Raw genomic sequence first — 22,628 nt, forward strand, 5'->3', positions numbered from 1 at the left:
CATGGAAATGATTTACTATGAAAGGCTCCTATGATGTTAAACAGGCACACCAAGAAAGTTTTTTTACGATTCTCCATAAACTTAGACATTATTTTATTAAGCAATACATACCTAAGTAAATTCAGAGAATAAATGGCTGTGTTAAATGGTAAATAATTGTAGGTCTATTTTTTCTGAGTAAAAAGTTTAACTCAAAAGGATCATGCCATAAAAATGGCAATTGGTAAAATAGTTGTGGCGCACTGCGAAACGTAAAATTATTATACCAACTACCAACGATTTGTCTAGCAGTAATTTCTACCTCTTAAATAAGAGAGGAAAGTTGTTTTGGAATGTTGCGTTTTCCAAGTTTATTTATTTTTCATAACAGCTGAACCTGTAATGCCAGTATTACATTTTGTTACTGCTATACAGGACTACAGAACTGTAAGTTATATAGCATCTGGAGTACATACTTCGTTTTGTTTCGTAATGGCCATGAATAAACAATCAAAAGAGTAACAATGTTAATATGCGTGGATAAGGTGACCTTGTCAGGTAATATCGTGGGGTGTGGGACTTGTTTAATAAAACGTTTCCAAAGAGGAATACAATGTATCATTCAACAGTCATAAAACAGTCAACTCAAGACCAGAAAGTGTACCTGACAATGAACATTTTTCTATGTTTTGCAAAATATTGTAGATAATTCACATGCTTCTCTACGAAAAGTAGCTCAAGAATATCACGTAAATGATATGTCGGTACGCAAAATTCGGATAATAATATATACAAGCTTTAAAACATCAAAATAATTATTACACGATCTACAAGAAGAGGATTATGACAGAGGAATAGAGGTTTGAGATAAGCTCTATAGTTTTCTTGAGTGAGGCCTTTTTTAACCTAAATGGAAATGCAATCAAGAAAAATGTAGATATTGAGTGTTAAATATTACAATTTTATATTCATTAACATTGCAAAATGCGTCCATTAATTTGAACCAGCCAATGATTTTATAAACATTTTGAAGAACCAGTTTTGAAATGAAGATTACGTAAAATTCATTTATTAAAATTACGTAGAGCACGTGAAGACGCGGTCGCGCGAACCAGGGACAGCCGTCTGGCCTCTGGCCAGTGGCCAGTCACTTGTAAATTACTACAGCTGATTCAAGTTTGAGGTTAGGTTTAGGTGATCACCAGCGCTAGTGCGCAGCTGTTCAGAAGGACTTTGTCCGCTGCCAATAGCAGGTCAGTGCATGTTTTCTCTATACCATACGTCTTCAGAGTCGGTCTCAGGATAATTTTTATTTGTTTCAAAATCCGTGCCAAGGATATCTTGTTTTAAACTTTTCGCAGCTGCAGTGTGTTTGTTGACTATAAAATGGGTTATTTTCTTACTTTAGTACATTAAGATATCATTTAAAATAAATAGTATTTACAAACAACTGTCATTATTATAATTTGTTAAGGTACATAGTTAAATATAAAATATAATATTGTATATGGTGTAAGGATTAAATTACCTACAAAATTCAATTGTTTACTGTCGCATGTAGAATATTTTCCAAATTCATTCATTCATTAAACCGTACAAAATATATATACAAAATATTACAAACCCAGATTTCATTTGGAGGCAGTGGATATATGTTAATGTCAATTTACTGATACATTCAGATCACAATGAAGTCAAACCGCTTCGTTAAAGATATGTTTTGCAAATTTTCACTTTGTATTTGAAGTACATAAATTGTTTAAGTGCTACACTGTACAACTTGCATGATTTTGGGTAGAAACAGCTAGTATTGTTTCTTTTGCTAATAAATAGTACATTATTTGCTATAAATTAGAGAAGGTTTATTTGCAATAATAAAGATAATATTATTACAATGAGACAATTTAACTCCTGATATCCCGAAAATGTTTCCAAATACAAGTCTACATTAACTCTCCAGTATTTTAATAATATTATATTTTAGACAACATAACATAACTTTTATATTCATTTTGACCCTAAAATAAAAATGTTGTATAGTTTTGGTGAGTCAAGTTTAAATCGGAGATGAGTTTTTGGGTCGACGGAAAACTGTTTAGCGGATTAACAATACCGTTTTAAGAAGTGTTTCCGTACTTGAAAAAATGAATTTATGATGTGTGTGTGGGGGGGGAGGGTGGAAAAATTTGAATTGTAGGTAGTCCAAAAACGTCTTTGCATTTGATTTGGTCTAGCATAGCATTCTGTTAGCGAAGCTGACATTTTACAAGTTTGACGCTTTGAATCTGGGATGATTGACCTCCTATAGACTGATAGATCTAGGATAGTTCAAGTTCTTGGAATGTCCACTATTTATATGATATATTACAGGACTGGACGAAATGTTAGACTTTTCTTTTATGTTTCCTTACGATAAAAATGTCAGCTTCTTTTATATTATCCTGCACTTCCATACATTGTACTCGTATATGAACAAACGAATAGAGAAAGATCTTAAAAATGTGTCTCTTTGGGCTAAGCAGCATGTCTTGGCGATCGATAGATTTTGGTAAGTGTTTATTGTTTTACAGTGTCCAGGACCAATGTTCAGTCTTCTGATCCAGATAACGCTGAAGACACACAGCGGCCGCGCCCTCGTGCGCGTGTGTGTGGTGCAGCGCATAAAATAAGTGTTACGGATTTGTACATTGGTTAAGGCCCTACGTGTATTTTTACATGCACAGCTAAGTTCAATAGCTACGTGGAAAGTATAAGTAAAACGAAGTTCAGACCGACATTTCTTTACAGGCTTAGAACAATGATTACTTAGGAGTCAATATTGAAAATAATAAAATCGTTACATTTTCATATCAATGCATACAGTATAGTCTGCTAGCATTTTGACACAGTCAGATACAGGAATTAATTAAAAACTATCTCTTATAAACTTCAGAATAGTGTTTTGAGGGTTGTTTAGTTTGTTTCAAGATATCGTAGATCTGTTGATTAATAACATATAAAAGATATAGTTTGAGTCAAAAAGACACCGACAATAGGTATCCCTCTTTTGAAAAGTTAACTGGTTCTCTGTTAATAAGTAAGCGAAGTCCTACTCGACAGAATAAGCTGCTGAAACCTAATAGTGGTTGCTTGGAGGCAATAAAGAAATGCTCTCCTATTTTGGTCCCAAATATAAAAAAACCCTTACATTATAATGTAAAAAAATCGTATTTCGCAGAATCCAAAAGGGTTCTCTAAAGGTTTTTTGAATGAAATATATACTTTTATCATTAGCATGTGACTTTTACGTTGTGATTATAATGTATTTAGTACTTTACCTCAGATTATTTAATAATTAGATGTGTTCTGAAATTCACTTATGAAAGTTTATAGAAACATACGAAAATGACAATTACAGTAATATGAACACGGGAGTAATATACTCGTAATACCATTGAGATGTGACTGAGATACATATATTATTTAAAATTTAAATTAGGTAACTTTAAATTAAAAATACTTTGTATTAATTTTTTTCCGCTGTCAGTAGTATGAATTCAAAGATAATTTTTATGTATACGTTTTATAAATATCCACAAAGTAATAAGATAATTTTCGAAAATAAACCTAGTAAACTGTATGTACTAGTACAATAACTGAGACTATGAGACAATTAGCAAGATACCGTTTAAGTAGAGACATATAAGTCTAATATAGCTTAGATTACAAAATCGATCTCAAGAATAATTAGAGACATACAGTGTTCGAGAGAAAGTGTCGTAACCAAATGGTTTATAAGTTAGTAGGCAACGGTAGACTGATGCAGTTCCAAGTTACAACAGTTTTTATAACTTAAGCCAGAGGCAGTAGCGTAGCCAGAAATTTCGTTCGGGGGGGGGGGTCCGAAACCGGGGGATCCGGGGGACGTTTTGTGTGTTATTTGCCAATGAGTTCACTGGTAAAAGGTAAATACCAAAAATATGGGCTTTAGTAACTACGCCTTATAGAAAGTGGAAATATGTAATAGGCAAATTAAACTCTCACAGCAACTCTAGTACCACAAATTCTCTAGTATAGCTACAGAAACTTTACGAAGTTCGATTCTGGCCGAGTAGAAGGCACCAAAGTGATATTGGATTCACTGGATAAGAAAGAAAAAGAACAAAACAGAGCTTCACTCAAGCGTATAGTTGACTCAACTATATTCTGTGGAAAAAATGAAATACCCCTTCGGGGACATTGGGCTACTGAGGGCCGAAAATCCTTTAGAAAAGGAGGGCAATTTTCGAGCGTTGCTCGGGTACAGATCAAACTAACGGTCGGAAAATGCACCGGAAAAACTCTACTGATTAGAAGTTTGGCCACTTTGGATTTCACTGATTGAGGTATTTATGAATGAGTTATAATGACGATTTTTTTGTATCATTACACTGTAGACGAGTATATAATTATCGGAAAAAATCACTTTCGGTCGGAAATAAAATACACCTGAAAAACTCTAATGATTAGAACTTCAACTACTTCGGACTTCGGTTCTTGAGGTAAACGTGGTATTTTGATTGAGTTAGAACGACGATTTTTTTGTTATCATTAAACTGTACTCGACTACCTATATAATTATCGAGAAAAAAATCACTTCCGGTCGGTAAATACCAAAGAAAAGTTCTCTACTGATTCGTTTTGACGATTTTGGATTTCACTGGTTGAGTGGTTGAGATAAAAGTAGTACTTATAATTATGTTAGGACATTGATTTTAGAGATTAATTAAACGCCGACTAATAAATACATAATTATCGAGAAAAAACCAAAAATAATCACATCCGATCGGAATATACTAAGGAAAATGAAATAACACCTCAGTCAGTGAAATCCAAAGTAATCGGAACTTCTTATCAGTAGAGTTTTTCCGTTGTATTATCCGAACGGAAGTGATTTTTTCAATTTTTCTTCTATAATTATATAGGTAATAGTCGGCGTTCAATTGATACATAAAATCAATGTTCTAACATAATTCTAAGTACCACTTTTATCTCAACGACTCAACCAGTGAAATCCAAAACCGTCAAAATCTGAATCAGTAGAGCTTTTCCTTGGTATTTTCCGACCGGAAGTAATAATAATAATAATAATATAATAATAATACTTTTTATTGTGTCAACAATTATAAAAATTGTATACAATCGTCAAATTAAATTATTTATAAATATGTATATCTATTTTAAATTGCCCCCATTCATACCCGTTCATACACAGTCCACACTCATTCCTAAGACTCAGCCATACGTTTTAAAATCTTCTAAATTTTACCACCAGAAATAGAGGATGATCCAACTACTTTAAATTTCATCCCAGCGGCTCATCATAAACTCTTGCACTGAATAGAACACTCTCGACACCAAAAAGTGTCTCAATCGAGCTTTAAATTTTGTTGGTTCATTCAAATTTTTGTATTTCATCAGGGAGCTTGTTGATCAGCTTAACACCAACCTCACATGGCAAACGTTTGAATGCGGCTGTTCTGTGCGGATGTAACCGAAGGTTGTCCCTGCCTTTTGTCCCGTATCGATCCCGTATCGTCAGCATACTGGACCATTTTCCCTCTCAGGAGCGATGAGTTCAGCCTGCTGACGTACACAAGGAACAAGACTGGTCCAAGTATAGATCCCTGTGGGACTCCATAGGAAAAAATTCGCTAATTTAAAGTGATTTAATTGTTTTTTTTCTCGATAATTATATATGTATTAGTCGGCGTTGAATTAATACCTAAAATCACCGTCCTAACATAATCCTAAGTACCACTTTTACCTCAACCACTCAACCAATGAAATCCAAAATCGTCAAAACTTGAATCTGTAGAGAGCTTTTCTTCGGTATTTACCGACCGGAAGTGATTCTTTCTCGATAATTATATAGGTACAGTGTACAGTTTAATGATAACAAAAATCGTCGTCCTAACTCAATCGAAAACACCACGTTTACCTCAATCACTGAAGTCCAAATTAGTTGAAGTTCTAATCAGTAGAGTTTTTCAAGTGTATTTTCCGACCGAAAGTGATTTTTTTTTTCGATAATTATATACACTTTTACAGTTTAATGACACCTAAAATCAACGTCGTAACTTAATTCTAAGCAGTCATTTTACGTCCCCAATACGAATTTGAACGAAGTGGTCGCTAATTTAAACTGTTCGCCGTGTTACGGTTCAGGTTACTTTGCGACGTCACGTGACCGCGCCCTATATAAATACCATGATTACACTACACTATCCGAAAGGCCGAGCCCAAAAGTATCGTTTGATACTTTATGATTTAAACGAAAGGACAATTATATTTTTAACAACGGCCACTTCAATCAATTTAATGTTTGTAGGCAAGAGTAATGATCACTGTCCTTTTTTCTCCTGCTCCATGCTTTATTTTTTAATATGTCTTAAAATTTCGGGGGGGGGGTCCGGACCCCCTGGACCCCCCCCTTCGCTACGCCACTGGCCAGAGGCACTTGGTATAAAACTGTAGGTTACTCTGTCAAAAACATATCTTCCGAGGAGAATAGCCTTAACCAAATATTGTACAAGTTAATATATATATATATATATATATATATATATATATATTATACATTTTCTTTATATATATATATATATATATATATATATATATATATATTAAGAATTTTATACCTTCAAGTTACAATTGCGATTAATAAACTAGTCAGAGATACAGTATCCGAGGAGTATACCATTAGCCAAGTATGTGTTAGTACGTTTTAGGGTTTCGTTAATCTCCAGTTACAACACATTTAATACACATGAATGATACAATCTACTTTTAAGTAATGTAACCTAGTTTGTAAACAATACAACTTAATATTAAAAATAAATAAAAGATAAAGGCCTTTAGACGTTAGTTTTAAAACAAGTGAGCATTTCATTGATTTTATTTTCAGTTGAATATACGAGTATTAATGTTGTCAATAAGTACATATTTTCATAGAATACATTCTGTAAAATCAAATAATATAAATAAGAATACGAGGCAATATTCAAATCAGCAATGTAGTAGATCAGAGGATTCGATAATCAAGCTGTGCAGGGCAAAATGTATGTAATATATCAACAATCATTTATGTCTCGATCATCGATTTTTCATCAAGTACATGTTACTAAGGAAAGCTATAAAAGATTGAGAAGATTTCATCCATCGAATAGCAAAGATCGCTAAATATGTACGATAAGTGATCTCGTTGATATACTTTTTGAACAATGTTTATTAACAGAGAGCGCTAACATTTTAATTAAATAGTAAGTTGCGATTTGCATTCGCACTGTAAGTAATGATCTCGATATTAATAAGGACTTTATTGGTTTATATGAAACCACGAAACCACAAACACGAAAGCTAGGATATTTTTCTACGACTTCCAATCGACAAGTTACGACGTCAGTGCTATTATGGGGCATCAAACATGAGTGGCGAGTACAAAGGTTTGCAGAAATTAATGACTTATTTGCAGCTGCACACTCACTAAACTCAACTGTAGAAGACAGTTTGAGAAATCAAATCTGTCATGAGGGACACAATGAGTATTGCAAAAGATTTAATAAATAAGAGTATCACCAAAAAGATTAAATATATTAAAAACCATAAATGACAAAACTAATTCAACAAATCTGCGACAACTTTGTCCAAAAAGTTGGACAGTGAGATCAAGCACATCATTCGCAGAGTAATAACGCACTATAGCTACATTTTGATGTTTGTAGAAACGCTTTCCCAAGAAGAAAATTCAGATTCCGCTTCAACATGCTGTGGGAATATGCTTCAATTTAAGACATTTTTCTTCCTTACGCTGTTTTGTCATGTGATGGATCATGTACAGGATGTCAACATCAGTATCCATGTCCCAAGATTGGTGCTACAGTGGTGGCATCAAAGCTAGAGTGCCTACTTGAAATCCTTGAAGAAAAGCGTGTTAAGTTTGAACGATTCTGGCATGATTACCTAAACAAAAAGCCTGGAAGTGTTGAAGAGCTACCTCGCTAGCGATTAATACAATAGAAAGCTTCACGAACTTCAATGAGTTCAAAACCCCAGTGGGTTCTTACCGAAGAATTTACATCGAATAGTTGACACTATTAAAAATTGTGTTAATGGGTGGTTCCTTTTTACTGGACTATCTAAAGTATTAAAATGGTGGCGAGAGAATGTCTCAGCTGTCAACGAAAGGGGAAAAATAATTACTACCATCAAACTGGAAAAGTCGCGGGAACTATTTGCAAATGACGAATCTTGACAGACCGTAGCTCCATCTGTTAATGTCAGGGGAATCGCCAGACAGAGGAATGAATAATTAAAAAACAATTAATGATATTAGAACACTTAATGGTTGATGATAAACAGTGCATGATCTTCTTCTAGAAGTCTACGCAGCTTTGAAGCTTGTAAGAGTTGTGCCAGTGACGATTGCATCAGCCGAAAGGTCATTCAGTGCACTTCGTAGACTAAAAACATACCTGCGATCAACAATGGGGCAAAAGAGACTTAACAATATTGCATTACCCATAAGACTGTGCTAGACGACTTGGATCTGAGGCCAACCATAAACGACATTCGCATTTTTCAAATACTAAACTGTTATCACCATTCACATATATGATTAAACCTAAATATATAAATAAAAAAATCATTTATTGTTCAACTTTGTTTATTTATACGTTCATTAAACGTTATGTTGATATTATTTTGTAATTTTACCCTCAAATCGAGCCTAGAATAACCTATCTCAGTTATAACACGTTTTCAGAGGAGGTCCAGACCATCTATATTCTGAGATTAAAAATGTTTTATTTGTCAATTTACAAAATGTTTTGTTTTGACAAAAATTACAATTGAAAAAAAAAGATAAAGTCAATGGTAACGATCTAACCGAAAGCAAAAATTTGAGCAAAATAATGGTATAAGAGATCAGTAAACTTATGGTTGATGAATTATTGAAATTCATAAACTAAACTAAACTGTGAAAGGAACCCAATTAAAATTTTGTACAGTTTTAGTCTAAAGTATTTTGTATGAATTAAGGCTCTTTTGTTATCAGGAAAAGGCTTGAAACAATTTAATACTGCCTCATATGGTAATTTTGTATATAGCTATATATTGTTTGTATACTCATATGGAATATAGTCCAAACAATGTGCCCACCCTCCCATTCACCCATCCCGTGATTCCGTAGTTCCGCCCTCCCCCACAATTTTCATATGTCGGATTACTTTCCGGATACTGTACAGTATCCGGTCTCTAACACAAACACATTTAGCCTTCGACAATGACTATCGTAGCAATCGCGTTGTCGTTGTAGTTATAAAAATGCAAACATTTACATTTGAACACAATAGAAACATTTAAAAAATTAACTGCCGGCAAACAGTTAAAATTACAAGAGAACTGCGTTGCAACGAACTAAACCAATTCCTCTGACGCCTGCCCCTTGTCTACTGAAACAGAGACAGGTTGTGTTAACCAGGCTGGCGTTGAAATGAGTTTGTGAAAATTTAATAAGTATTCCAATTAACGTGAGTCTGCCCCCTCCCCCGCCCCCGCCACAACCACCACTGTTCGGTGTGGACGTTATTCTATGCAGTCAACACCGATTTGTTACGAACGTTTAACGCTTCACGGTTCACAACTCACGTAACAGCCGCACGTTTACAACCTAGCTTACGCTGAGTGCGTGGCAAATTATTTCTTACTTTGTTACTTTTTGTAAAAATATCTTACGCTGGTTAAAATTAAAATTAAATCAAAGTTGCGATTACGTTTGGTAAACATTCCTAGGCAGGATGCCAATAAATATCAGTTGTAGGTAATGTCATATACTTTGGTGATTAATTTCCAAAATATTGAGAAATCCAACATATTTCAGGTCTATTAAACTAAATCTTTGGTTTTAAAAAGTACTTGGTTTAGCAGATAATACATCCAAAGGTAATATTTTACAATAATGTGCATTATACAACTGTCCCCATGAACTTAATTATCAAAAGTACTTAATCGATAATCACATTACACCAGTTCTTGACGGCAATATACTTACACCACAAACTGTCATTGAGTGTCAATGTAGACAAGATATTGTTTCTTAAAATAAATACAAATGAATGTGATGCATAATTATTGAAAGCTTTTTTGTCTTGTACACAGGACTTCCATACGAGATCATTTGTTTGTGTCTGCTAGAAAATCTGATTCGTATTAAAGCTTTCTTCTCGATAAAATGGCAAATTTTAACTATATATTTGTATTCTGTGCAGGACAGGTAGCCATTATTGATATAATGGAAGTGAAAGGTATCTTATTTGTATCTTATGAGTATACTTCAAGTTCATCTGTATTTATTGAAATAAGAAACAGGAATCATTTAGTAACTTACAGTTTTTATATAGTGAAGAATTTGAATTTAGTAAAGAAAATATTTAAAAAATACTGACAACACAAATTTAATATTGGCCACATCTATGTGTTTTCTTGTACACATTTATTTGTTTACCTCTATGAATTTGAAATTGTATAATTAATTATATAAAAGGACGTTTGTTTGGATTTGTTAAGGAAGTAGTCAATGAGAGCTATACACCACTGAACCTGAACTTTGCCATTGATCCATCAGATGGACCCGAACCGGTTGTCCTCAGACACTACCTTGACGACACGACACTGGCTCACAAGAGTAACCGAGTTACATAACACAGACAACCTGGTGGGCTGGGGTTATCAAATGTCTATTGTCTAAATCATATATTTTAATCGCTTAAAGGGAGGTTTCGCATGTATTACTCTGAGTTGTAGTTTATAGCTATAGTAATTGACGCGATAGGGCTAGCTAGACAAGTTCATTACACAATAAAATTTAAAGATTTCTAGAAAAAATAATGGTGTAGGATACAGTGCGAATTGATTCTCACCTCCTGGACTATTAGGAGCATTTAATTAATTCGAATGTACTCGTATGTACACCATTTTGTCGTGAGCTGTACAATACTTGTGAGTAACCGAAACTACATACAGCTAAAACGTTACATGCATTACTATAAGGAGTATATATTATAGAATATACAATATACATGTAAAATTATTCGTCATATACAGCTTCGAATATATATATATATATATATATATATATATATATATATATATATATATATATATATATATATATGTATATACATACACGGCTCTGAGATGCCTACTTTTGTTGAAAGACAGTCTCACAACAGTCTTTAAATGTAAAGTAAAAGTTAGACTACATTGTCTCTTACATCTGCACTGCTAGTAGTTACCCGCCGCGCCGTTTTGCACGCAATTTAGTAGGTGTTGTGCATGTATGACCACTGCTGGTTCGAGTGAATTGTATTTCCGACGCCAATGCTGAGTTTGCCTTGTTGCCACTATCAAGAAAATACGTCAAAAAGTGTATCAAGAAAATATAAATCACAGGTAGAGAACCCCAATTCTATCATAAGTAAACTACTAAGGGCCCGTCCCTAAATTACGTAGCGTCGCTGAGGGGGAGGGGGGGTTTCAGCAGTGTAATATTAATGTAAAACATTTTATTTATGTGGTTAATGTTATCGTTAGAAATCCATTACAAAGGTGGGTCGGGGGTCTGAAAACACCGATTTGAGCGTTACGTAATTTAAGGACGGGCCCTAAGGTGAGTTTTATATCAGTCTTTAAATTTACAGTAAAAGTTAGATAACAACATTATATTTTAGATCTAAAACTTAGTATTTGATAAAAAAATGTTCAGTTAAAACTAGTAATAAAAAATAAAAATAGCAACATTAACAATGACACAACACGTTTGCTTCTTTATGAACTTAAAATATTTTAGTACAATTAGAGCTGGAATTATTTCACAGTTCAAAGCACAGTCCAGCGAACTTTCATTTAGCATATTTCTTGCCGAATTTTTCAAAGGGAGTCTTCAGAGTCAAATTCTGACTACCTTATGTTTTAGGTCATTTTCTACGGTAGATGAGTACTTACATAATCACTGAAATCTAAAACGGCTTTTAAAATAATGGTTATTCCTACCATTATTAGAAATGACTCGTATTAGCATGCACTTACTATAAATGTAAACAAATAGAATAATAAAAAATGTTTATAAAGAACAGTTGATTACATTAAAAGTGCGCATTTAATTAATATTTCTCAACTTTCATGAGACCAAGACGGGATTTTCGCCACTTTAAAAACCAGGGGGCGTAACCCATAGGGATTTTCGACATAACAATAGGCATTCATCCAAGGCATCGTAAGAATTTCCTTGTAACATTTCAGTACAATCGGTTGAATAGTTTACGCGTGAAAGCAAAACAAACACACAAAGGCACTTTCGCATTTATAATATTATTAGAACAATACTTACATAAACTATTTAACTTATAAGGTACGTTTTATTTCACGAACAAACAATCGTAAGCTCTGCTGTACTTTAACTATACATATATTACATTTTGTGGAAGTAGGAAATCATGATTTACAGCACGGTTAAGAGATGGAGATGAAGAGACATCAACAGCGGAAAGTGAGTGGACGTTGAATGGTGGGATCATCTCGGTTGGCGAACTTTTCAATTGGGAATGAAATGATATTGACAGCAACGCTTTGATACAAGAACTTCGGAGCGGTGGATTCTAATGCGGCCCGGCTTTAGTGTGACTCAATAATACACATGTGTTACTGAAACGTAATTCTGACATTTACGATAAACACATACATCTCAAGAATTAATAAAAATCATTTCCACATTTGGGTTGACTGAGGGAGACAGTACATAAATTAAGCATTTAAAATTAAATAAAGAAAATATTACAGTATGTTCTCGAAGTTGTAATGTTATATCTATCATAATATATTATATCAAACATATACATTTTAAATCGAAATAAATATTTAAATGCACTTCCACTGGTAAGTTCAATGGTAGTTTAATGTTGCTTTGATGTACATTCATATCTAAATGTGTATATCAGTGAATGTATATGTAGGAAGTTAGTTCAAGAGATTTTCTTTCCACAAGTGCAGCTGTGGAACTATGCTTTCCACATTGAAATATTTATAAAAAGTGGCTCCAAGATAAACTCAACCCTTAGCGTGCAAAGGTGGGTTATAATGAGATATCCCCTTACGAATGCACACATTTCCAACATTACTGTTAGCTTCTAATATGACTGCCATAATGCCATATCCTACTGAAAATCTTTACAATGTCCACATTCTTCGTCATAAAATTTTGAGAAAAATCCTAACTCCGCATTTAAACAATAGAGTCAATATAAATTTAGGTGTGAAAGAGGTAAATATTGGAAATACTTACTGTGCAATGTGAATATTTTTTATTATAAAACTCTAATCATCATTCGAAAGGTATTAAACGGACCTGTACTGGATAAGGATATCAATAAAATGCCAGGATCAAGTAAAAAATCTCATTTTTGTACTATTTGTCTTGTGTACTTAAACGTTCAGAGGGTGAATGGGAAAAAGGGTAACATTTTAGAGCAAAATAAACCTGATTTCTTTAAAGTAAACTAGAAAAATATTTTCACGGTGTCCTTTGATGGTGATCTGCTGCAGCTATTAAAATTATGAAATTCTACATACATATTATAATTACAATATGTACAAACTAACATTACATTAACCAAGGTATTGAGGCCACTGACGACTTGTCTCAAGCTATTTATATTAAATATATGGTTTAAATGTTGTCATTTCTGATAGTTACAGATATTGCAGTTTTGAACAAACCAATTGCAGGAAACTTTTCTACATTTTTAACTGGTGTAAATGACATAATGGGAATCTTACAAAACTGTAGTTTTAATACAATATTTGATTGTAACTTTTTTATGACAACTGTCAGACACACGTGACGCTTCATTATCTCCTTGTTAAACACAATTTCTAAGATATCATTAAATAACCTACTAGAAACCCAAAATCATGACAAAGTCTCGATAATAACATTATTGCAGACATGTCTGGGAGTAGGATCTCTAACACATTGTTACCCCGAACATAATATGTAGACTGCATTCAAGATGTATTTCTTGTATATTCTATGTTTTCCGTAAAGTTCAACACAGTCTGCAGATGATATTCATGTCTCCATGTAGTATTTGTGAACGTGATGTCGTTTCCGAACAACTCTTTACTTGACAGGTTCGTGCAATATGTGAAAAATTACTTTGTTTTTATTTGCTTAGAAAATATTACGAACAATCTTTAAATCATTATACGTAGCAAAGACATCGTCGAGAATAATAATATACCGATGAATAGAAGATTCTGAATGAACCATTTTGGATTGCTATAGTGTATACATATATATGGCTATTGTTATTTCTGATATTTACAGAGATTTTAATATATATATATATATATATATATATATTATATTTATATATTATATATATATATATATATGATTGCTTTATAACTGGTGTTAAGAAGTTATCAAATTGAAATGGTTCTTAGAAAATTCGCCTTCATCCCATCATTATAAAATTGTACTGATTCAAAAAAATTACATAATGGAGACTCCTTTGCATTCAATGAAGTTTTTGGGTTTATATACAGACGCGAATTTTACGTCGATGACATGTTCAAGACAGTTCCATGCGCTTAACCCTTGGACGCCTCACAGAAGCATGCGCCATCAGAGGTTAAAATTATTCCATACCTTTTTACTATATCCTTATAACTATGAAAAGCGATAGCGATTGCCTATCTTTCATCTATACAACCGGACTTAATGGCTCCTTCTAAAGTGAACATAAAGAGATGTCCAGTTTACTAAAACTTAATGTAGAGCCTATAAATAAAAAGTTAATGATTTGACATCCATTTACAATAGCACCATGAAGCCACCAGTGTCCAGAACTCTACGTGTGAAGGAATGCGAGAAAGTGGACACTATAATGACACAGGCAGAAATAAATATGAGGTAAATCCAGCGATTACCTTGATTGATTAGCTACGGGAACCCCTTACGACATACTGCCGCTGCCAGTCGGCGGTGCTGCTGCAATGTGCAGAGGTGCTTGTTAATGACTGCCGCGGGAAACAGGGATATTTAGGCCGAATTCAGCCTTGCAAAGCACCACCTATCACGCTATTATATACTTCTTTCAGAATCAACGTATATCATTAGTAGTGTATACGCAATGCTTTTTGGGTTTGTAAGTGTGATTAATAGCGAATCATAAAAGTTTGTACAGTACAAGGATAAGCAAGCAATTAATTGTGTAGAAACCCTAACTTCTTTAAAAGGAATTTAGTATAGGCTCCATGCATTAAATTAAACCTGTCTCTCAGTAAACCTTTAGTTGAAATTAGGCCGCTTTGTTTGCCAATTATGAAATACGAACTGAAAAATAAATTGTGCGTTTTTAAAGCTACATTAGTTGATTTTTTGTATTAAAACTTAAATTAAATTAAAATTTTGGGAAAGAAATATTGGGATTTAATTTTAATTAGATTGTGATAAGTTAGGACAAAAACGAATATTTAACCCTTGGCAAGTTAGTGCTGGTAATTTTAAATTATTAGGAAGGCGGTTCACTGCCTTGAATTGATCAGAACTTGTCTTGTACTGCAGTTACGTTAGATCTGAGAAGGCTATTGTTCTTAAGTTGGATACGGCTTATTTTGAATTTTGAGTGAACTTAGAAGTGAACATTTTTATTTTAGTTATTTCCAAGCGGTATTTGATATTTATTTGATAACTTTATTATTAGTTTTTTTCTGAAAAACAGCATTGACCTAGTAAGCAAAATTAATGATATAGATATACTCAACAACAGTAAGTTTGCATCCTTCGATACAACAAATTTATACACAAACGTTCTGATCCAAGAAACAATGCTTATAATTAAAAATAATTTAACAGAACAGAACATTCTAAATACACAAGAAATTGAAGAAATACTTGAACTCACAAAAGTAACTCTAAGACAAAATTACTTTACATTTAACAACAATTACTACATATAACATGAAGGATTACCAATGGGATCACCACTATCTGGATTATTGGCTGATATATTCCTTGACAATATAGAAGACAAATTCATACTAAGAGATAAAAACAAACATCTAACACAAATCATTTATTATTATACATACAGGTATGTCGATGATATGTCTATTGAAAGGAAATGAAAGACAAATAGACATGTTCAAAAACTACTTAAACCAAATCCATCACAATCTAAATTTTACCAGTGAAATTGAAGAAAATAATGCAATAAACTACCTTGATTTGACTATAACCAAGACTAACAGAGAGCACAATTTCAAAATTTACAGAAAACCGACATACGCAAATTTAGTTATTCCTTCCTCAACGAATCACCCACACCACCAAAAAATGGCTGCATTCAAATCAATGATCGACAGATTACACAAAATTCCAATGAAAACTGAAGATTTTTATAAAGAATTAAATATTATTAAATACATAGCCCAAAATAATGGATATACACCAAGCATGATTGATGTATTATCGAAGAACTACACAAAGAAAGAAAATAAGAAGAAGAAAGAGATATCAAATACATTCAATCAGACTACCTTGGTAAACATTGTCACAAAATTAACAAATCATTTTATAAACAAGGATATCAATTGGCTTTCAAAACCTCGAACAACATCGGACTTTTAATCAAAAACAAAAGCAATTATACAAACCAAAATCAAAATTCAACAATAGTGGAGTATACAAATTAAATTGCAACGATTGTCAATCCCACTATATTGGACAAACCGGCCGATCCTTCAAAATTAGATTTAATGAACACATAAAAGCATTGAAAACATCATCAAATTCAAAATATGCAGACCATTTAAATAACACCGGTCATACATACACTAACATGGAAAACAATCTTGAAATTTTACACACAAGCAAAAAAAGTTGCCTATTGTTTACTTTAGAACATTTTGAAATTTACAAAAGTGCCAAAATTAACCATAATATATTATTAAATGACAGAGATTTTCTAACAAAAAATGTATTATTCCATAGACTTTTAAACAATATAAATTGATCACACATAAAATTAAATACAACAAATTTAGCCACCAAGGTAGTGAAAAACCACATGACAATTTGGTTTCAATTATTTATTTTCATAATTTAACTTAACCTTAGTACCTGAAGAAAAAAATCCCAGAATTCGAAATGTACATTGTAGGAAAATAAAAAGTTTTTAAAAAGTGTTAAAAGGTTTATAATTATATACATATTAATAGCAAGTTAAGAGGGGGAGGGAGGGGTTTTTGTGGTGAGTGTGAGAGAGAGGGAGAACGTAAGAGACTGGCGTATGTACTTTAGATGATTCAACTCTTCGTGACGCAGTCGTTGCCAGTTTCACCTACTCTCAGAAATCTACAGTTGATGTAAGAGAAATTGGTGAGCAAAGTTGAGGATCAGCCAGTGCCGTATCATTACGTTAATGGCGTTTTATTGGTGGGGGGGGGAGGGGGTGGCTCATCTCTAATGCATCAGGCGGTTGTTATGTCAGCTGGCATCGCTTCAATGGCAACTCGCTGTTGTTGTATTCTTCACGAGGTGCAATCCCACTCAGCCAATTGCCAAACACCATCTGCCTGGTAAAGATGCGCAAGAGTGTCCGGTTAATTGTGGAAGGTCACGACCTCTCCAAGCTCATGTTTCGCGTATTTCACAGTTATTTGGAACTAAAAGCTACCTTGGTCATGCATGGTCTAGCTTATACCGAGCTCTGGTGGTTCTGACCCTCGAGATAAGGGCTACTTACAATCAGAAAAGATGTTATGCCAAATTTTAGTAATTATAGTTTCAATTTTATTGCTTTACATAAAAAACACAGTTTCGTTAATAATGTTATCTTGTTTTAAAAACAGTTTTATACTATGTATATGAGTAATTTAAGTTTTAAACTGATTGACATTTTAAGTATTATACAATTTATGTCTTTACATTACTTTTAAAAGTATTTTAAGCAAAGTACAGCTTTTGCACATACAGATGGTTTATCTTACACGCACCATGGAAAGGCCATAACAACTCGAACTTTCGCACACTGCTCACTGTGATTCGTTTATAATTTATAAAATTTTAAAATGTAAAAAATCACTAATTTCAAGAGTTTTAAATATTTTTTAATTATCAAAATATATTTTAAGAATAAAAATTAATAATATCTATGGTTGTCTGTGTATATGGTTAATAATTAAAAATATTTTATTCTTAAGGGAGAGAGGGAATGGTGCTGGCATATATATGAAAAAATATATCAATAATTATAATTACATCATCCTTCTTTATTATCATGGAGGTTATAGTTAGAAAAGAAAAAAACAGTAGCACAGTCTAAATACTTGTTAATACTGTTGTTTGATATACTGGGAAGTTTTCTCAGAACCAGTCTCCTCCCCCAAAATCAGAGTGTAATTATTTTAATTTAACGCAGAGTTTATGTTATGTAATAATAACGATTTTAGTTTTTGGGGCACTCATTTTATAATACCTCTTTATTGTTTAGGTTCAAATCGATTGAACGTTCTGAATGAAAATTTAAATTTTTCAGATAAAAAGAAAGTTTCATAAACCTTTTACAAGTAATAACAAATTTATTTAAGTGTAATTATTCGTGTTGTAAGGAAAAATAATAGTAACAAAGCGTTTTTATTTTGTTATTTAAAAAATGCAAACGGTTAAGTACATTTGAATTTGAATAAGTTGTTGGGTTGCAGTATCGCCCCGAAATGGGAGAAATAGGGATCTTCTACAAAAATAATTATCATTGTAGAGAGAGGAGAGTTGTCAACATACATGTTAGACGTTGTATATTGGTGTGTTATGTATTATATTTGATTGAGAAAGTAATTATATTCTAGGTTTAAAATGCTGGAAATTTATATTTTTTCAGACATACGAATGAGCTGAAGAACTTGTGAGATTTTACTGCTGTGGTATCGAGAATGTTCCCGTTGAAGATTCTGCTCCTGTCTATGATTGCGACACACTTGGTGGATGCTCAGATCACACCGTTCCAAGCCATCTTACAGTTTTACAAACAGCAAGGTCTTCAGTTTAAGGAGGACAGATTCGTCAACAATGGCCCTATTCTGGAGGAATATGATTTCATCGTAGTCGGGTCCAGTCCCTCAGGCTGCGTAGTTACCAACCGCCTCACAGACAACCCCAGGTGGAAGGTAATAATCACACATTTGTTATTTGTCGCGTAATCAAGAAATACTGAATGAAAGTAGCTGACATTGTAACCTTGATACATTTTACAATTATTTATGAAGTTTGTTCTTTTAAAAAAATGTATCTAAAATGTAGCTTAACGTTTGTTTAATTAATTCAAATGGTCAGCAGTATGTTTGGTTCATGAAATCATTCAAAATGTAACAATTCACGTGGATTATCATCATTTCCATTATAAAATAGTAGTACAATATGTAGAAATATTTATGTATCAGTATTCTATTATTCTACAAGCTTGAATTTTTACGTGGTTAGAACTAATAAATCTGCTACCAGTATCTGTAATATTATGTTGACTGTGGAAAGTAAAAATTCACTGTACATATGTTATAGAACCTTTTATATTAATAGATTTGTATAGTTTCTATAATTAGAATAAAAGGAGTCAAATAAGACAATTTTCCATCGCTAATATTTCTTTCCAGGTTCTTCTGCTTGAAGCTGGTATAGACGGAAGCATTTACACTGACGTGCCGACTTTATCAACTTACTTTTTGCAGACAGAGTACAACTGGAACTTCAAGACTGAAAAGTCTCCGTACGCCTGTCTGGGACTAAAGAACAAAATGTGCCCGTGGCCTGCAGGTAAAGCGATAGGAGGAGGTACTATCATCAATGCATTAATATACACCAGAGGAATGAAGAGAGATTTTGAAAGGTGGGCAGCACTGGGAAACGATGGCTGGGGTTATGATGATGTACTTCCATACTTCTTAAAATCCGAGGACATTCGGATACCGTGGCTGAAAAATTCTCCCTACCACGCCAATCAGGGCAACCTCACAGTCGATTATGCTCCTTTCGCAACTGGGGCATTACAAAACTTTCTGGAGGCCGGAAGAGAACTTGGATATCCGTTCAATGACTATAACGGAGCAGATCCTATAGGATTTTCTAAAATTCAATTCACCATCCGAAATGGTAGACGCGTTAGTGGAGCCAAAGCATTTCTGACGCCAATTAAGAACCGACCCAACTTCCATATAAGTCAGAACTCCAGAGTTACTAGAATCCTCATAGACCCTGTAACCAAGCGTGCTTACGGAGTAGAATTCAGGAAAAACAATCGATTAAGAAAAGTGCTAGCTAGAAAGGAAGTTATATTGGCTGCTGGAACATTCATGTCACCCTTTCTTTTGATGCATTCCGGTGTAGGTCCTCAAGAGCACCTTTCCGAGTTAGGGATTCCAGTAATTCAAAATCTTCGTGTCGGAGACAATCTTCAAGAACATCTTACTATGGCGGGATTGTCGTTTCTCACGAACGCTTCTTCCTTAAGTGTCGATGTACCGGGAGATCTCATACCTAGACTACCCATATTTTTCACCGAATGGTTCACCAGAGGCACAGGAGTTCTAACTGATGTAGGCTGTGAGGGCCTTGCGTACGTTAAGACACCTTTGGCCGATGCAGAAGATTACCCCGATGTCGAGTTGCTCTTCTTGGGTATCTCCGGGTTTGCAGCTGATAGAGGCTACAACCTTCGAACTGGCATGGGGGTGTCTGATGAGATATACACCAAAGTGTACCGTCCAATCGAAGGGAAGCCTGGGTGGTCCATGTGGCCCATGCCTTCGCTCCTCAGGAGTCGTGGATTCGTCAGGCTGTACAACAGAAACCCTTTGGACCAACCTAAGATTATCCATAATTTCTTCACCGATCCTTATGACATAGATGTGATGGTAGAGGCCATCAAGTGGATAATCAGGATCAGCCGAACTCAGACGTTCCAGAAGATCGGAACCAGACTTCACGACATTCCCATCCCTGGGTGTGAGAGTTTCCCGTTCGCAACAGACCCTTACTGGGCTTGCATGGCCAGGCACTTGACCAATCAGTTGCATCACGCTTCTGGAACATGCAAGATGGGACCTGATTCGGATCCGACGGCTGTAGTCGATACTAGACTCAAGGTGAGGGGTATTGACGGATTGCGAGTTGTGGACTGTTCGATCATTCCCGTCATCACCACAGGACACACTCAAGCACCTGCTTACATGATCGGCGAGAAAGCATCTGACATGATTAAGGAGGATTGGGGATTCCGTGGATAAAGATGAATCTATTATTGACATAATCATAATATATTGGCGGGAGTAAACTGCATAGTTCATTGGTGCACTCAAGAGGCCGTGGTGTGGGAGAAATAAAATAATAAAACCATCATGCTGTCACGTGGGTTTTGTGCCACTTTTGGCGACAGTCACCGGTACTCCTAGGCTTCGGTCAAGTTTATCAACAGTAAATATCATTGAAAATAATATAAACAATGTTTTCCAACTTTGGTGAAGAAGACAAAATTACGAATAAGTTTTTATTGTCATGAAATAGTTTAAAAAAAATTAACCAACCAATTTTGAAAAATTCTGCCACGCTGGAACTTTTCAATCACACGTGATTTAACTTTTACTACACAATTACCAATCAACGAGTACAAAATATATAAATATTCAATTAGAGAATTTTAGAACAAATCTAACGGAAGAGTGTTCAATAAAGAACACGACAAAGTCGTATGCACCAGACCTAGTGTTGCATGTTTCATCTGAAATCGTACAGATTTCAATAAAAAGTTTAATAAAATATTTTTTGTAGTTTTTTTGCTATATAAAGTAACTATAAACCAGTCTAACAAGTTCGATATGCAAAATACAGCTGGATGATTATTTTAGTCACGCTATAATGGCATGTTTTAACCACGTGTTGACCAAGAATTAATAGAAGAAAATCCTTTACTATTGCACTCAGTAATGATTAATGTAAAAAAACTGTCGGTTTATTTAAATTATTATTACTCGATAGACATTTAAACACTAGAACACTAGAAATAGTGAAGTAAACATTTAAATGCAATTCAACGATTGCTTATTGATTAATAAAAACAATTAAGTAGTAAACTGAAATTTTATGTGTGATGTATGTATTATTCATCAATGAACTGTATTTAGATATGCAATAAATTAGAAGTAAAATTAGCACACATTTAAGAATATGACCAGAATCTCAGTTAAGTGCTGTTGTGTACTATTGTATGTACTGTTGATATATTTACAACTAAAATACATGATTATTTCAGGTAATATGAGTATGATTTATTTTCCTCAGAATAACATTTCGCTCATACATTATATTCCGAATTCTATTAGGCGCTGCATTTTTTATTTCTCAAGTGAACACTGTAGTTGAATGGTGTTTCACGAGTAATATATTCTACAAAAGATGACACTTAAACCAGAAAAGACAAATAGTGATGGAGTTTTGTGGTAAGATTTAAACAGTAATATCCCATCATGAACAGATCTAAATCGGTATCACAGATTTCAGATAAAGAACATAACATAATTGA

The 22,628-nt window shown here is 33.8% G+C and overlaps 2 protein-coding genes across 2 annotated transcripts in view; one reads left to right on the forward strand and one right to left on the reverse strand.

The window, feature by feature from the left end:
• The window catches only part of LOC124352958, a 52,843-nt gene extending 44,985 nt beyond the window's left edge, over positions 1–7,858 (reverse strand). Inside the window, exon 1 of the mRNA XM_046802716.1 lies at positions 7,807–7,858. Within this exon, the coding sequence (XP_046658672.1) occupies positions 7,807–7,858 (52 nt within the window). The remainder of the gene's footprint in view (positions 1–7,806) is intronic.
• Positions 1,097–22,362, forward strand: LOC124370763 (glucose dehydrogenase [FAD, quinone]-like). The gene is made up of 3 exons (XM_046829065.1): positions 1,097–1,232; positions 18,939–19,224; positions 19,708–22,362. Exons 2-3 carry the CDS (start codon positions 18,991–18,993, stop codon positions 21,334–21,336), a joined length of 1,863 nt encoding a protein of 620 aa, XP_046685021.1. The 5' UTR covers positions 1,097–1,232; positions 18,939–18,990; the 3' UTR covers positions 21,337–22,362.
• The last annotated feature ends 266 nt before the right edge of the window (positions 22,363–22,628 follow it).

This window comes from Homalodisca vitripennis, chromosome 1 (genome assembly GCF_021130785.1).
Source record: "Homalodisca vitripennis isolate AUS2020 chromosome 1, UT_GWSS_2.1, whole genome shotgun sequence".
Lineage (NCBI taxonomy): Eukaryota > Metazoa > Arthropoda > Insecta > Hemiptera > Cicadellidae > Homalodisca > Homalodisca vitripennis.